Here is an 18,373-nt window from a genome sequence, read left to right as displayed (position 1 = left end):
TACCCTTACAAGTAGTGGAGGCTGATCCTGCCCCTGCCATCAACATCCTTTCCATTCAAGCGCTGCCTGAGTCACCTTTAAATGCCAGGGATGTGACTGCTGAATCAGCCACAGATCTCACACTCTCTCATGTCTTATCCTGGGTTTTGTCTGGATGGCCAGAGAGTTGTCCAGGCACTGAGTTTCAGAGTTTCTGGCTTAAGAGACATGAGTTATCCACTTTTCAGGGTTGTCTGCTGTGGGGCAGCAGAGTTGTCATTCATAACTCAATGAGGTCTAGGGTCTTAGGTTCCCTTCACGAGGGTCATCCTGGCATTGTAAGAATGAAGGCGCTTGCGCGCAGCCATTTGTGGTGGCCTGGGTTAGACAAGGAAATTGAGGCTAAGGTGCACCCTTGCCACCTTTGTCAGCGCTCACACCCAGAAATGCCACAGGCCCCTGTGCATAGATGGGAAGAAACACAGTCACCTTGGTCTAGGGTGCACATCGATTACGCTGGGCCCTTTCAGGGTCAATTCTTCTTGGTCCTGGTTGATAGCCATTCAAAATGGCTTGAGGTTGTACCTGTCTCTTCAACCACCGCTGCCAGGACCATTCAAGTACTGAGGGGGATTTTTGCTGCACACGGGCTTCCGGATGTGTTGGTGTCTGACAACGGCCCTCAATTCACCTCTTCCGAATTCCAAGCTTTCTTACAGGCCAACATGATTCGTCATGCCACCTCTGCACCTTTCCACCCTTCCACCAACGGTATGGCTGAACGGATGGTCCGCATCACCAAGGATGCTTTAAAGAAACTGACCTATGGGGACTGGCACCACAGGTTGGCTGACTTTCTTCTTGCGTACCGCACCACACCTTCAACTTCTACTGGGAAAAGCCCGGCTGAACTTCGCTGGGGCGCAAACTGATTACTAAACTTGACCAGTTGCACCCGGACAGACTGCCTCCTAAGGTGACACAACCCAGGGCACCAAGGCAATTGAAAGTGGGTGCCCCGGTATGGACCCGTAACTACGGGCCAGGTCACTTGTGGGTTCCTGCTGTAGTTTGCAAGGTTACAGGTCCCTTATCGTATGAGGTCTCGTTGGATGACTGTCATGTCCTTTGGCGGCATATCGACCAGCTGCGTACAAGACTGGACTTACCCTCAGAAACTCCTGGGCCTTTTCCAGGGGGGGGACCTCAATGGGCAAAGGGATGGGTGTTGGCAGCAGCCAGGCCCCAACAGAGAAGCCACAGAAGGCCTACTCCAAGATTCCACGAGTGTTCTGAACAGGAATCCATGGGAACTAGGATGCACATAGGCACCAGTGCCTACTCCAGCCAGGGAGTCATCCAGGGGGCATACTCATCATTCACCAATACCATTCAGCACTCCAGTCAGGGAGAATAACCGGGAGCATCCTAATAACTCAAACATTGCAAGAGAGCTGGCAAACAACCAGTCTAGTTGGTCCAGTACTGCTACTGTTTCCAGAAGGAGGTATTCACACAGGGAGGTGGCCGGAGAGGCACATCCCACTTCTGACACCTCCGGCACAGATGGGGGGGCAACTGAGTTTTGGGGAAACACTGAAGCCCCAGACAGTCCCGTTACGGAACTGGGGAGCGAAGGAATGCAGCCCCTTGATAGATCCAGTGTGGGCCTGGGAGGCACTACAGAGTTGCCTAACAGTGGCAGTTCTATAGAGGGGCCAGAGAGCCTGCAACTAGGCAGGTCAACCAGGTTATGGAGAGAACAAAGTCCTGGTCTGACGAGCCCGGTGGGCAAGCAAGCAGACCAGGCAACGGGGCACGGTCCATGGGAACCACCAGGTCTGATAGAGGGGGCAAATCCATGTCATCCTCTGGGCAAAATGGAATTGGGAATTCTCAGGGTCTAAGGAGGTCACAGAGAGTCAAGAGATCTCCTAAGTACCTTGAGGATTTTGTAGCTCTGCTGGCAAAGCAGAAACAGTGAGAAGGTGTCTGCTGTTGGGAGCAATGGGAATATGGGCGTTGGGTATTAATGCCCAGAACAATAACCCAGTAACATTGGAGCATGGGTTGGCACACTACGCTCGCGTTGAGGTCACGTGTAACTATTCATATGGTTATTACTCTTAGCCGGGGGGGGGGGGGAAGGAGTGTTGTGTCCTGAGCCTGCAAAGGCAGGCTCGGGACGTTGCAACAATCCTGGGCAGTTGCAAGCTGCCCAGGACCAGACTGGCTGGCGCCTGCTTTGCATGCATGTGCGAAGAGCAGAGCGCGCCAAATGTTGCCATTTGGCCTGGGGAATGTTCTTAAGAGAGACAGAGAGGCCTGCATGCCTCAGAACTGAAACGGAGCGGAAGAAACAACAATAAAAGCTTCTTAACTCTACGAGATGCTCTGTGATTTATTGCCATTAAGCAGAGGACTCAACAGAAACTAACCAAGGAGAGAAGCAACCTAGAACTAAGGAGACATTTCCTGACAGTGAGAGCAATTAACCAGTGGAACAGCTTGCCACCAGAAGCTGTGGATGCTTCATCGGTGGAGGTTCTTAAGAAGAGATTGGACAGCCAGTGGTCTGGAATGGCTGAGGCTTTCTTTCTTCAGCAGGGGGTTGGACTAGAAGGCCACCAAGGTCCCTTCCAACTCTGTTATTCCATGTTCTGTGTTTTTCTTCTACATTTAGGCAAGAAAAACCAAATGTACAGGTATAGTATAGGGGGTACCTTGCTCAATAGTAGTAACTGTGAGAGGGACTCGGAGTTCTAGTGGACAATCACTTAAATGTGAGCCAGCCATGTGCTGCAGCTGCCAAAAAGGCCAACACAGTGCTAGGTTGCATTAAGAGAGGGATAGAATCAAGATCACGTGAAGGGTTAATACCACTTTACAATGCCTTGGAATACTGCATCCAGTTTTGGTCACCACGATGTAAAAAAGACGTTGAGACTCTAGAAAGAGTACAGAGAAGAGCAACAAAGATGATTAGGGGACTGGAGGCTAAAACATATAAGGAAAGGCTGCTGGAATTGGGGATGTCTAGTTTAATGAAGAGAAGGACGAGGGGGGACATGATAGCAGTGTACCAGTATCTCAGGGGCTGCCATAAAGAAGAGGGAGTCAAGCTATTTTCCAAGGTGCCTGAAGGCAGGACAGGAAGCAACAGATAGAAACTAATCAAGGAGAGAAGCAACCTAGAACTAAGGAGAAACTTCCTGACAGTGAGAAAAATTAACCAGTGGAACAACCTGGCTCCAGAAACAGTGAATGCTCCAACACTGGAAGTTTTTAAGAAGAGACTGGACAGCCATTTGTCCGAAATGGTATAGGATTTCCTGCTTGAGCAAGGGATTGGATTAGATGACCTCCAAGGTCCCTTCCAACTTTATTATTATTATTATTATTATTATTATTATTATTATTATTATTATTATTGTTGTTGTTGTTGTTGTTGTTGTTGTTGTTGTTGTTGTTATATAATTTACATTACTGTACTGTTTAATTTCCAGTTAGAATTCCTTATTATTATTATCAAAAGTCAGTTTATATCATGGGCCTTTGTGATGAGTGGTTCTCCAGGATGGAGATTATGGTTTAAATCTTTTTAATATCTGGAGCAAACACTAATATCTTGGCAGGACTATCCTCCATTGCCCCCAACTCATAATAGAATGAAAGCTTACAAGTGTGCAAACGCATTGAGAACTAAACGGTTAAATTAGTGCTAGGTAACTAATTTAACTGATTTACTTAGGACTAATGGTGTACTTTGAAGCAGGTTATTACTCAGTTTCTGCAATCAGTTTTGATTGGTACTATTTATATTTAGATGGAAGCCAAGATTTTTTTAGTACAAAAATGTCACAGATGTCAAGTGAATCACTGCAGTTGTTAAGTTAGTAACAAGGTTGTTAAGTGAATCTGACTTCCCCATTGACTTTGCTGGTCAAAAGGTCACAAAAAGGAATCACATGATTCTGGGACACTGCAACCGTCATAAGTACATGCCAGTTGCCAAGCATCTGAATTTTGATCATGTGGCCATGGGGATGCTGCAATGTTCGTAAGTGTGAAAAACGGTCATAATTTGTTGAAGTGCCATTGTAACTTCAAACAGTCACTAAATGAATGGTTGTAAGTTGAGGGCTACCTCTTTTTTCAGATTTTCTAAGTTGAAAAACGCTGTTCCATGGGAATATCTCAAGCTTTCCAGGTGTGAAATTATACTCTGAGAGAAAAAAAAAAGTATTCGGTTGCAATCGGTGAAAACCAACATATTAGGCCTCTATACCACGATGTCCCAAAGATGCTTTTTTTCAAAAGGCAACTGGACTTCGTTGTTTTGCTAGAAGACATTTCACTTCTCATCCAAGAAGCTTCTTCGGTTCTGATTGAATGGTGGAGAATGGAAGGATTTATATTCCTTGCAGTCATGTGGTCGTTAGCCCTCTTTCTATGCCAAGATGTTTGTCAAGAATGAGGAAAATGTAATCCAGGGGTAGTCAACCTTGGCTCTTTTATGACTCGTGGACTTCAACTTCCAGAATTCCTGAGCCAGCTGTGCTGGCTCAGGAATTCTGGGATTTGAAGTCCACGAGTCATAAAAGAGCCAAGGTTGACTACCCCTGGTGTAATCCAAGAGTCAACTTTGTTTGCAGACTTCTGGCAAAATCTGTCAGTTTCTGTGGCACCCTGGCTCATGAGGAGGAAGGGAGACAGAGAAGAATGACTGAAACTGGGAGAGAACAGGAGAAAAGTGCCATAAAAAGAGTTGCCAATTCTAGCTCAATTATTGGCTATTCTCAATCCTGCTTGATAAGGGCAAGGCAGACCCCCAAGGAATGGGTGATCAAAAGGGGGGGGGGAGTTTGTTTGCACTGTATAGTGAATCTCAAGTTTGTTTGCACTGTATAGTGAATTTAAATAAAGTCCTTCATTGCTCCTTAGAATTACAAAAAGAAAAGCCAGATAATTAAATGTATGACAGGCCACAATCCTCCTCCTTTTCTTCCTAAACGTTTGTCCTTCTATCTTTTATATTTTCTTCCACTTGGCTATGTACAGGTAGCCCTCAGAAGAGAACAGAATAAAAGAGTTGGAAGGGACCTTGGAGGTCTTCTAGTCCAGTGGTTCTCAACCTTTTTAATGCTGCAACCCCCCAACCGGTCGTAAGTCGAGGACTACTCAACCGGTCGTAAGTCGAGGACTACTCAACTGGTGCAGCACCGTTTACAGACTGGGACTTTTGGTGGGCTCAGCAGGGCAGAGACAGCCTGGACAATTCTTATTGGCTTTTGAAAGCCAATAGAATTAGAGTCTATTCAAGAGAGTCTATTCTATTGGCTTTCAAAAGCCAATAGAATAAAAGGGAGTAGCACAGCTAAGGAAAAGGGGGGAAAAATGGCGGATTGCGTTGTTTGGTGACCCCCGTGAAATGGTCGTTCGACCCCAAATGGGGTCCCGACCCACAGGTTGAGAACCACTGTTCTAGTCCAATTCCCTGCTCAGGCAGGAAACTGTATACCATGGTTGTACAGTCTCTTCTTTAAAACTTCCAGTGTTGGAGCATTCACTGCTTCTGGAGGCAGGTTGTTCCACTGGTTAATTGTTCTCAATGTTAGGAAGTTTCTCCTTAGTTCTAGATTGCTTCTGTTCTTGATTGGTTTCCATCTGTTGCTACTTTGGAGAGTAGGTTGACTCCCTCTTCTTTGTGACAACCCCTGAGATATTGGGGCATTGCTATCGTGTCACCCTTAGTCCTTAAACTAGACCTACCCAATTCCAGCAGCCGTTCCTTATATGCTTTAGCCTCCAGTCCCTGATCATCTTTGTTGCTCTTCTCTGCACTCTTTCTAGAGTCTCAACATCTTTTTTTATAAACATCGATTTATAACCATTTGTTTAGTGACCATTCGAAGTTTCAACACTGGAAAAAGTGATTTATGACCATTTTTCACCCCATGGCCATGTGATCAAAATTTGGATGCTTGGCTACTGGCATGTATTTATGTCACATTGCACTGTCCCAGGGTCATGTGATAACCATTTGCAAGCTCCCCTCTGGCTTCTGATAAGCGAAATCAATGAAGGAAGCCAATTAACTTAATGACCACATGATTTACTTAACAACTGCAGTGATTTGCTTAACAACTTTGGCAAAAAAAAAAAAAAAGGTTGCAAAATCAGGTGCAACTCGTTTAACAGCTGCATTTCTTAGCAGTGGAAATTTTGGGCCCCATTGTGGCTGTTTAAGTTAAGGGCTTTCTGTACTTGATTATTGGTTGTGGAATTGTAAACTGTCAACTATTCCTAAATCAACACTTTAGGTTGTAAAAAGCATGGGATAGTGAGTTCACTGCAAAATAAATTTTTAAAGTAAAGTGGGAGGGAATAAATGAACCCTCTTAGCTCAATGTAAACGCTGAAAATCATTCCAAAGGGAACAATATTGCAGAAAACTGATGCTAGGAAGGGCATATCACTTTTTTTAAAAACGTGAACTTGGGATGGTGATGTATAAAAGGACTGAGTAAGTATATAGCTAGAAAAAAAAACCATTTTCATTGGCAGAAATACTTGGTTCCAAAGCCTTAATGCTACCAATTTAATTTGACTTTATCTTTTTATTTTATTTTTTTAGTATCTTTTTCTCTTTGGTTTAGATATTTTATAAAATAATAGATCATTATTTATTGATATCTTGACTTTATTATTTTTATTAAAAAAAACTCTAAAAAGGGAACATATGCAACATAATTTCCTCCTCCTATTTTTCCCCATAACAAATAACCCTTTGAAAGAGTGAGGTCATCCAGCTGGCTTTCGTGCCAAAGGCGGGACTAAAACTTACCATCTCCTGGTGATTGGTCAAAAACATTCATCCAGCTTTCATGCCAAAGGCAGGACTAGAATTCACCGTCTTCTGGTGATTGGTCCAAAGTCACCCAGACAATTTTCATGCCTAAGGCGGGACTAGAACTCCCAGTCTCTTGGTGATTGGTCCCTTAGCTGGCTTTCAGGCCCAAGATAGAACTAGAACTCACTGTCTCCTGGTGACTGGCCCAAAGTCACCCAGCCAGCTTTCATAGCTAAGGTGGAACTAGAATTTACAGTCCCCTGCTTTTCAACCTGGTATCTTAGACCAAACTGCCCCCCCTTTTTTGCAAATGACTTAAAATCTGATCATTCTCAAAGTTCCTGTATATAGAAACTAGCCTAAATTTTGGTATCTAATGGGTCCCATGGTACTCTCTAGTGTTGATACTCCATCCACCCAGTGTGGGAATTTGCACAGGAATTGGTTGGCCAAAGAATTTTTTTTTTCTGTTATAGGTGTCTCTCCCCCATATACACACATTCACATATATACCCTGTTAGGCATTATAAAGGTAGTAAATATCTTCGGTTGTCCTGGGGAGACATGCATGCATTTATGGAAGAGAGGAAAATGTCCCAAATTGCTTTAAATGGAGTTGTCAAACCTAACGCTGGCATGATGGGAATGCTGGGTGCTGCATAGGATTTCTACCTAATATTTACAAGGGGGGGGGAAGGGGTCATTTTAAATTCAAAGCTGTCTCTCTTTTGGGTAAACCCGGTACATAGTTGTCCAAATAAGGACAGTAACCACAGCAACATAAAAAGTTGTATCTGTTCTAATTCCATAATGTAATTCAAGGCAGCAGGTTCTCCCCCCCCCCCCAGCTTTATTCCTCACAAATTCAAATTGTGATGAGTACTGATTATACATAGAATGAGGCAGTGCTTTGTTATCTGGGCATTTGTTGACAGAAGCAGGTAACCATTCTGGCTGCCTCTTACAGATTTGTATCTGAAATAACTGAAATGAGCTGGATAGAGAGAAAGAAATTAATTGTTCTCACTGTCAGGAAATTTCTCCTTACTAGATTGGTTCTCCCTTTGATGAGTTTCCATCCGTTAGTAAAACAAAGCAAAAATGCCCTTCTGAAAATTTTCATGCTGTTTGCAGGCATATAAAATTAAGCTTCACAAGTGGGGTTCAGATTTCAAATCATGGATCTCAGTTGTTTGATAGACTAGTTACCATGACTCGTAAAATCTCATGATTCCCAAAATTCCTGGATTTAAAAAAAAAAGTCTAAACTTTGGCATCCAGAGAATCTCTAGATACTGCATCTACCTACCTAGGCCAGGAATTTTCACAGGGATTTGTTTTCAGTGGAAATGATGTAAAAATGCCTATCAATGCTCATATGAGGCAATGTGTAGTAGTGCAGGCAGAATTGGGAGGTAGAGTTAAACGTGTCATCAGCTTAGAATCCTTATGTTGCCAGAAATGATCGAAGTTCAGTCTTCCTTGATTCCTTTGATCCTTATCCAGCACCAATTCAATGCTAACCTTTAGTTGACTAGATTCTCGTTATATAGGTTTGAATAAACCTTCTGTGCTTAACATATGGTCCCAGTCCTTTGTGCCTGGCATTAATCTAGTCAGCTAATGGTCAGCACTGAATTGGTACTAGATAAGGGTCAAAGGAATTCAAGGGAGGTGGACTTGGAACATTTGTGACAACATAAGGACTCTAAGCAGGTGACATGTTTAACTCCCTCCCCCCAGCTTTGCCTGCTCTTCTACACAGTGAGCCATTTTAATTTTTGAATTCTTCATTTTGTATTATGTTTTTTTTCATTATGGATCTCACAAAGAGCGTCCCATCTAGATGTTGTGGTCCAGATCTTTCCTCCTTTTTCAGGGATCAGGAACTTCAAACCCAATTTAGAGCTGGCTCAACTCTGCCGACATTTAGAAAAGATCTGGGAAATTAATTTCAAAATAGATTCGAGGTTGATCCTCTTATCAGTAATACAAGAAACTTTGTGTCACACCACTTCAGAAGAACTTTAATATTAGAACAATGCAGAAACTGGGCAATGTATCCTGGCAATTAAAAAAAAATTGTTTACCATAAGAGCACCAGAGGCAGCAATATCAATGAAGTGAACAGGGCCCAACACTTAAATGGTTTGTTCTTTCTAAATGGTAGACACTGTGTCTACAAAGTAGGCTATTCAAAAATAAAAGCAAAACAATGCTATCCGAGTGACAGAAAGTACAGGCTCCTGGGTTTGCTACGTGGGTGCATGCGGATTGTAAAACATCACAATGGAACACAAATAGCCCATGATAAATGATACCCAGAATGAAAAAAAGCACCTCCTATATAAGTGCAGGTGTGCTGGGATAAAGTTACGCAGTTACGAAACAAGGGAGCTCTTAAAATGCTTATATAAAAAGGAGCAGAATAGGATTTTCTAAGTGGTACATAGGTGAAGTAGACACCTGCTTAGAAGGGGTACAAATTTTGAACTATTGCAATAAACAGAGAAAAGACCATCCTTTTTGGAATCAACAGTTTGTTTTTGCTTCAGAAGTAGGGAAGGGGTAGACCTGCAGGTGGTCTAACTCAGCTCCCACCATAGTCATTCTGGAAGACATCACTGAGCAAAACTGTCATGGGAAGAGATTTGTCTTTGCGAGATGAATTATATCTCCCATGGCAACTGTGATTTGAAAATATTTTCTTTCTTCAGACAGCTGAATAGGTCATCAGAAGGTACCAAGTGCTAGTAGAAAGGTCTTTGCAGTGTGCGAATGGTTGCAGGACATGAATGTTGAAGAACATAAGTGGTTCTGTGTACAGTAGCAATGTCCTTCTGTTATAGGAAAGGAGAGTTAAGTCTAACAGAAGATACATAAAAGTGGAAATACGATGCTTAAGATGTCTTCTGGGTCTGACTCCATGAAGACATGGGGTCAAGGAGGAAGGTGCTGGAACAAAATGGATTGAATACACATCTCACTTCCATTATGAAAGAAATGTATTGAAATTGTTTATTTATGCAGAGAGAATAAATTAAGAGTGCATAGAAAAAAATTATAAAGGAAGGGTGAATGGGTCAAGAGCAAGAAAACTTTCTGGAAGCTATTGCTGGATAGAGTTGATGAAGTGAGAAGTTCAAACTACAATGAAGAAATGGTATATTATGATAATAGAAACAAGAATAGTTTGCAAGAATAGAAAGATATGGAGAAGTATGGCCATTGTCCTGGGTATAAACTAATTTTTTTTAGATTTTTTTTTGTTTCTTGGATTTATTTTGTTCAATTTACTCATTTTCTGCATCTTGTGTATTGCTTGATTCAAAAGTGAATAGTATATGTGTATCTATATGTGACTGAGAAAAATAACCTTGAGAATTCCTTCCACTTTTATAGTTATCACTGATTATATGCAGAGCAGAAAGTCTTAAGTCCCGTCAATTAAGAACTTTGCAAACTTTACTTGGTGCAGAAGTAAAACAAACTCAGTATATTTGCAAATAGTTTTTAAGCAGCCCTCAGAGCAGACTAGGAGAACTGTGATCAACACAGAAAATGGATAGATCAAGCAAAATGTTCTTATTCACAAGTATATAAAGCTGTTGTGGGGTGATTTGTTTTTGAATCTAAAGGCTGTAAAGACAAAGGAGTTTTGCCAACTTGATTCCAGCCCATGATCTTGTGATCAAGCCCTCTTCTTAAAAACCTCCAGTGGTGGAGCACCCACAATTTCTGGTGGCATGCTGTTCCACTGATTAATTGTCGTCACTGTTAGGAAGTTTCTCCTTAGTTCCAGGTTGCTTCTCTCCTTGATGAGTTTCCATCCATTGTTTCTTGTCCTGCCCTCTGGTGCTTTGGAGAATAATTTGACCCCCTCTTCTTTGTGGCAGCCCCGCAAATACTGGAATACTGCTGTCATGTCATATTTCTTCTTTTGGTTTAGACTAGCCAAACCCAAGTCCTGCAGTCGTTCTTCATGTGTTTTAGTCTCCAGACCTTGAATCTTTTTATATGCATCTGATCATGTGGCTTCCATTTTAATTTTTTTTACAGCCACTTCCCCATAGGGCAGTGTTTCTCAACCTTGACAATTTTAAGGCATGTGGACTTCAACTCCCAGAATTCCACAGCCAGCATGGCTGGCTGTGGAATTCTGGGAGTTGAAGTCCACATGCCTTAAAATTGTCAAGGTTGAGAAACACTGCCATAGGGAGATGTGTTTAGGATACAGTCCTAAAATTTGGATCTGGGAAAATAGGAATAGGAGACACAACAGTGTTTTAAGTAGCTGATGGAAAGTTCAAAATCACCCCGAAATGCAGGATACAGAATAGTAGCCTTCAGACACAGGAAGGAATAACAGAACTGGAAGGGACCCTTAGAGGTCTTCTAGTCCAACCCCCTGCTCAGGCAGAAAACCTTATACCATTTCAGACAAATCTCTTCTTTAAAACTTCTACTGTTGGAGCAACCGCAGCTTCCAAAGGCAAGTCATTCCATTGATTAATTGTTAAACAAATCCAGCTTCTCCCATTGACTTGGCTTATTGGAAGCTGACTGCGAAGGTCACAAGTCGAGATCACGTGGACACAGGACACTACAATTGTCATAAATATGTGCTGTTTGCAAACTACATAAATTCTGATCACATGTTCTTGAGAATGTTGCAATGGTCTTAAGTGTGAGGACCGGTTATAAGTCATTTTTTTCAGTGCTGTTATAACTTTAAACAAATTGTTGTAAGTCCAGAACTACCTGTATAGATTTTGCTTCAAATGAAACACACTAACTGTGTGATAGATTACAGCTTAAAATTTAGCACTGGGTATGAACCTTTGTTCCCTTAGATTAGAAAGCAGCAGTTTTATCGATTCAAAAAATATAAGCATCTTTTTGCTCCTCTCCCTGGTGTAATTCAGAACCACAGAATTTGGCAGCTAATTGTGAAGGATATTCCATATCTTGCTTTCTAGCAGTTTTAGGGCATTTCCTGTTTCTATCATCTCTCACTCCTGCTGCTTGCTGGTTTACCATCAGCCTGTTGGATGAACTGAAGCAGTTTTGAAAATTACAAAGAAAATGGGTGATGTGCTGTTATTGTGGGTGTGAAATTCATTAGCCCAAACTTCTTTATAATACAGGCAGTCCTCAACTTACAATCACAATTGGCTCCAAAATTTCTATTGCTAAACAAGACAGTTGTTAAATGAGTTTTGTCCCATTTCCTTGCCGCAGTTGTTAAGTGAATTACTGCAGTTGTTATGTGAGTCATTCTGTCATTAAGTGAATCTGGATCCCCACATTGACTTTGCTTATCAAAAGCTGATTGAAAAGGTTGCAAAGGGTGATCACCTGATCCCAGGGGAGTGCAACTCTCATAAATACATGCCAGTGTCCAAAAGTTGATCACATGACCATGGGGATGCTGAAAAGTGTGGAAACTGGTCATGTCCCTTTTTTTCAGTGCCGTTGTAGTTTCAAACAGTCACTACATGAGTGGTTATAAGTCAAGGACTACCTGTAATTTTGACTGCCTTCTTAGTAGTTCATAATCACAGAGACACTTCAGATCAAGTGGAATTTGGATCACACTGATGTGCAAGAGCTCTTAAACTTTGTTTTCATGATTAAACACGGAGAAGGCAACAAATTATGGGAAACAGCAGCCATTAAGTCATGGTACATAAGATTCTGAGCTGGAATTTGGAACTTAAGGTCTCACAGATAAAATATAACAGGCACACCCATGGTGAAATCCTTGCCTACATTTGAAGTGATTCACTGAGTAACAAGTCAAGAGTTTCTGGCTTTTCCCCATGATTGCCAACAAATACACCTGCAGGATATACAAATTGGAGTAGGCTGGAATACAGATAGTCCTCAGCTTATAATGGGGAAAAAATGACTTATGATCATTTTTCACACTTACAACCATTGCAGCATTCCCATGGTCACATAATCCAAAGTTGAGCCCTTGGCAACTGGCATGTATTTATGATAGTTGCAATGTCCCGAGTCATGTGATCACCATTTGTAAAGTTCCCAGCCAGCTTTTGACAAGCAAAATCAATGGGGGAAGCCAGCTTCGCTTAATGACCATATGATTCACATAACAACTGCAATGGTTCACTTAACTGTGGCAAAAAGATCATAAAACAGGGCAAAACTCACTTAACAATTGTCTTGCTTGGCAATGGAAATTTTGGGCTGAATTGTGGGCGTAAGTTGGAGATAACCTGTATTTGATTAGAATATTGGACCAGGACTAAAGATAATAGCAGTGAAAAATAGGCAAGAAATGGTCAGTGCTTTACTATTTCCCAATAAATTTCTCCTACAGATTTCTACTTATTTTCAGAATACTTGAGAAATTCTTTTGAATTTTCTCTGATTGTGCTTTTCTGATTTTACTGTAGGAAGAGTGAAGAGACTATTAGAGAGTTTATTTCAATTACAGATCTTCTTACCACATTAAAATATCCTTAATTCCATGCTTTCTGAATTGAGAAAGCCCAGTGGGAATAATTGCTCTCAAACCTTTTTTCCCATGGGATTTAAGCAGAGGAAGCTAGGAAAAGAGCTTGAAAGAAAGTCTTGCAGATCTGTTGGCCATCTTATCATTAAAAAAGAGCAAGAATACGCTAATGAAAGACTTCTATTGGAACCCTCTGAAAGAAAATTCAGTGCAAATTCCCTCTCATCAATTTCAATAAGAAGTGATACAAAAGCATTGTGGTTTTTTTCCCCCTTTTATTGAATAGAATTCTTTATTGGCCAAATGTGGTTGGACACACAAGGAATTTTTCTCCAGTTGCATAAGCTCTTGGTGTACATACAAACAAAATCATGATCATAATCAACATAAAAATACATTCATCATAAATCATAAGATACAACACTTAGTGATAATCATAGGATACTAAATAAGCAAACAACATAAATCATACTATGATACTAAATAAAACAATTAATATAAATCGTAAGATACAAGCAACAAAAATATACAAAAAAAAAGAAGATAAGGAGATTGCCTTCAGAAATCATGAGTGCTCCATCACTGGAGGTTTTTAAGAAGAGACTAAACAGTCACTTGTCTGAAAGGGTATAGATTCTCCTGCTTGAGCAGGGGCTAGACTAGAAGACGTCCAACATCCCTTCCAGCTCTATTCTATTCTATTCTATTCTATTCTATTCTATTCTATTCTATTCTATTCTATTCTATTCTATTCTATTCCACATTCCACATTCCATTCCATTTTCTATTCTATTCCATTCCATTCCATTCCATTTAATTCCATTCCACTCCATATCTATTCTATTCTATTCTATTCTATTCTATTCTATTCTATTCTATTCTATTCTATTCTATTCTATTCTATTCTATTCCACATTCCACATTCCACATTCCACATTCCATTCCATTTTCTATTTTATTCCATTCCATTCCATTCCATTTAATTCCATTCTACTCCATGTTCTATTCTATTCTATTCTATTCTATTCTATTCTATTCATTGTTTAGGGTTAGGGTTAGGGTTAGTTGTTTAGCAGAGTGATGGCATGGAGGAAATTATGTCTAGTTGTTCTGGTGTGCACTACCCTATAGTATTGTCTTGAAGGAAGAATTTGAAATAGTTTATGTCCAGGATTTGAGGGGTCTGTAAAATATTTTCAAAGTCCTCTTTCTTGCTCGTGCAGTATAGAGATCCTCAGTGGAAGGCAAGCTGGTAGCAATTGTTTTTTCTGCAGTCCTAACTATCCGTTGAAGTCTGTGTCTGTCTTGTTTGGTTGCAGTGCCAAACCAGACAGTTACAGAGGTGCAAATGACAAAGTCAATAATTCCTTTGTGGAACTGCATCAGCAGCTATTTGGACAGTCTGAGCTTTCTGAGTTGGCGCAGGACAAACATTCTTTGTTGTGCCTTTTTGATGACATTTTTGATCTTAGGTGTCCATTTTAAATCTTGAGATATTATAGAACCTAGAACTTTGAAGATTTCTACTGTTGGTACTGTATTGTCTAGCATTGTAAGAGATGGTAGAATAGGAGGGTTTCTCCTAAAATCTACTATCATACAGTTTTTAATGTGTTCCGTTCAACCTCACATCTGTATGCAGGTTTGTCGTTGTCTTGAATGAGCTCAATTACAATTGTATTATCTGCAAACCTCAGTACTTTAACAGAGGGATCCTTTGAGATGCAGTCGTTGGTATAGAGAGAGAAGTGGTGAGAGCAATGCCAAGCATCCTAATTTTAATCACATGACCATGGGGATGCTGCAACGGTTGTAAGTGTGAAAAACGGTCATAGGTCATTTTTTCCAGAGATGTTGTAACTTCAAACAGTCATTAAATGAACTGTTGTAAATTAAGGACTGTCTATAAAGTAAGGGTTCATCCAAGTCCCGTGAACTAACACCTTTGCATTGCAAGGATGTGCTAGTTATTCATTCTGAATAAGCCCCTCTGCTTTGAAGCTAGGATGTCCTAGACCAGGGGTAGGCAACCTTGACTCTTTTATGACTCGTGGACTTCAACTCCCAGAATTCCTGAGCAGCCATGCTGAGGAGAAATGGAGAGGTTGCCATGCTGAGCCATGCTGGCTCAGGAATTCTGGGAGTTGAAGTCCACGAGTCATAAAAGAGCCAAGGTGGCCTACCCCTGGCCTAGAAGGTATAAATATAACACTACAAAGAACAAAAATGTACTTCTTCCTACTCTCCCTCTCCCCCCTTTTTTAAGTTCCTAATTTTAGAAGTGCTTTAATTGCATCTGCATAGTAAGAATAAATGTACCACTCTTGATCCCAATGGCTGACAGTGATCTTTTGCCATAGGCCAAGGCACCCTAAAATAGGTTTTTAATTTCCCTTATGGGAGGGACTAAGAGGGGTTCAGTGGAACAGAGCTTGGGCTAGAATTTGGGCAGAGTAAGAACCATACTACAGGCAATCCTTGACTTATGACCACAACTGAACCCAAAATTTATGTTGTTAAGTGAGACATTGGCTAAGTGATTTTTGTCCCATTTTACAACCTTTCTTGCTACAGTTGTTAAGTGAATCACTGCAGTTGATAAATTAGTAACACGGTTGTTAAGTGAATCTGGCTTCCCCATTGACTTTGCTTGTCAGAAGGTTGCAAAAAGTGATCACGTGACCCCGGGACAATGCAATTATCATAAGAATGAAGCAGTTGCCAAGCATCTGAATGTTTATTACATTATCATGGGGATGCTGCAAGGGTCGTAACTGTGAAAAATGGTCATAAATCACATTTTTCAATGCTGTTGTAACTTTGAACGGTCATGAAATGAACTGTTGTAAGTCAAGGAGTACCTGTGTGGTACTTTTTCTCCTGTGAAAAGTGGAATGGAGGTCTGGCATAGGTGTGCATTATTTGCTTACATAGAGTAGGAAAGCATCTAATATATTTTCTTTCAGTGTCTATCTCAAAAGATTTATTAACTTCAGATTTGTGACATTATTTGAAACTTGCCTTTTAACTCTGCTCATTAGCCTAAAAGTTTTCAAAATAAATTGCATACAGTACAACCATCCAGTTCATCCTTCAAAAGCTTTGTCTCATTAGACAGTTTGATGCTTAGGTAGTTTAATCTCTTTTATAGCTTCAGAAGTTTCCTTTATTGCCATAGGTCTGTTCATAATCTCTAGACCTCTGTACAGGTAGCCTTGACCTTACAATTATGGTTGTAAGTTATGCTGGTCGTTAAGTGGGTCATTATGTGACCATGCCTGATCTTTTTTGCAGCGCCATTAAGGCCACATCTTTGCTGGGAAGTGGGTGCTGTGATGGCCTGACAAAAGTGCAAGCTGGGTCTGCAGGAGGCCTCTCGGTGGGGTGTCTATGACAATTCTCCACAGCCAACTCACCACAGCCTCTCACCCAAACATAACAACAGAATGAGGAGAAAATTCAAGTTAATACTTCTTAATATTTTGTTGCATTTCAGGTGCTGAACCTGTTTCTTGCCTTACTGTTGAGCTCATTTAGTGCTGACAATCTTTCTGCGCCAGACGAAGATGGGGAGATGAACAACCTGCAGCTGGCCTTTGCCCGCATCAACAAGGGGCTGAAGTACCTCAAGCGTGCCATGTGGAATTTCTGCTGTAGGGTCCTTCGACAACCAAAGGCGACTGCTGAAAAGAAAGCCATGATGAAGCTCGTGACTCACAATCAGCCGGTCATGCACAACTGTGTCAATAATCACATGGCTAATGAGTTTGTCAAAGAGGAGCAGAACCAGAAGGAGAACCACACCAGCAATGCCAGAGGTGCCACCAACAAAGTGGCTGATGACCACAATAATGACTTTATGACCAACCCAGACATGTCCATTTGTGTCCCTATTGCCATGGGCGAGTCAGACATTGAAGATGATGAGCAAAGCACATTCACGGAAACAGACCAGGTAAGTTTCTCCTTAAACAAATCATGGATGTGGTCAATGCAGTTTTAGGGAAACTATGAGAAAGAGGTGCAAACTGCGTAACAACCTTCTCCAAACACAGTTGGGAATCGAAACCGTCGTAGTCCCAACACTCCTGGTGTGTATAAAGAGTTTGAAAAGGGCTGTTCATACATGGTAGTATGGGGTAGAGATATTTTTCTATCTGTTGGGTTTGCTGAGCAGGTGCAGGCAGCGGATGTGGCTCTGGAGAAGTAGATAATAGCAAGCCCAGAATTCATATAGGATCTCAGCTTGTGGGAAAATTGTGCCACACTCATTGCCTGTGTGACTAAGTGGCACCCATTTTGCATACTCAAGACCCTGGAGAGGTGACGATATTAGAACCATCCAAAATCAAGGCACAAACAATATCATTGATGCTTTAATTGTTCCGGATATTTGTAGATGTAAATGCCAAAATTGGAACATCCTTCTGTGATAAACTCCTCTTTTATATATTACAAGCTTTTCCCTTTATAAGCGTAGCAATGGTTGCCATGGTGTTCTCCAAGGACACAACTATGCAACTAGATTAATTTAGCAGTTAGTTAGTTCCTCTCTCCAAGGAATCCTGAGAATTGTGGTTCACTGTGAAAATTCGGGATCACAAACAGAATTCTCAGTACCAGTATGAAAATTGTAGGGTCCTTGATTGGAACTCATGAAAGTTAAGAAGATATAGTGGTCCAGATACAATCTGACAAAACAGGGTTTTTTTATTGCCTTGTGTTTGTCTTTGAGGCCTTTCCAAGTAGAAATGGACTTTAATTCATCATTCGATGTTGTGGTTTTTTGGGAGGGAGCTATGTGTTGGATGCTGATAGTTTGTGAATGGTTTATGCAAGTTGTAAAACACAAGAAAGCTTCTGGGTATCAAATCTGAAAGATTTTTTGGTTTGCGTTGTTGAAAATTAACCACTGTGAAATACTCACTGATGACTGAAATGTTGCTTGGGGATGATATGCAGGCAGTAGTTGTAGCTGATTCAGGAAGTATAAATTCAGAAAAACAAAGGAATGTGTGCTTTGGATACCCTGAGAAATAGTGGACAGGGACTTGCACAAC

At 41.1% G+C, this 18,373-nt stretch overlaps 1 protein-coding gene across 7 annotated transcripts in view; it reads left to right on the top strand.

Annotated features, from left to right (window-relative positions):
* Positions 1 to 17,852, top strand: part of LOC120299446 (sodium channel protein type 5 subunit alpha-like) — a 289,877-nt gene extending 272,025 nt beyond the window's left edge. For 2 of the 7 annotated variants that reach the window (XM_039324295.1, XM_039324293.1), the window contains exon 17: positions 16,810 to 17,843. In XM_039324295.1, coding sequence (XP_039180229.1) covers positions 16,810 to 17,316 — 507 coding nt within the window. In that variant the 3' untranslated portion in view covers positions 17,317 to 17,843. Of the gene's footprint in view, positions 1 to 16,809 lie in introns of all 7 variants that reach the window. The other 5 variants (XM_039324294.1, XM_039324299.1, XM_039324300.1 and 2 more) reach the window with 4 other exon arrangements.
* The last annotated feature ends 521 nt before the right edge of the window (positions 17,853 to 18,373 follow it).

Source organism: Crotalus tigris, unplaced genomic scaffold (assembly GCF_016545835.1).
Source record: "Crotalus tigris isolate CLP2741 ecotype Arizona unplaced genomic scaffold, ASM1654583v1 scf7180000024297.1652928, whole genome shotgun sequence".
NCBI classification, from domain to species: Eukaryota; Metazoa; Chordata; class Lepidosauria; order Squamata; family Viperidae; genus Crotalus; species Crotalus tigris.
Note: the sequence above shows the minus strand (reverse complement) of the source record. Positions and strands in the feature narration are given on the sequence as shown.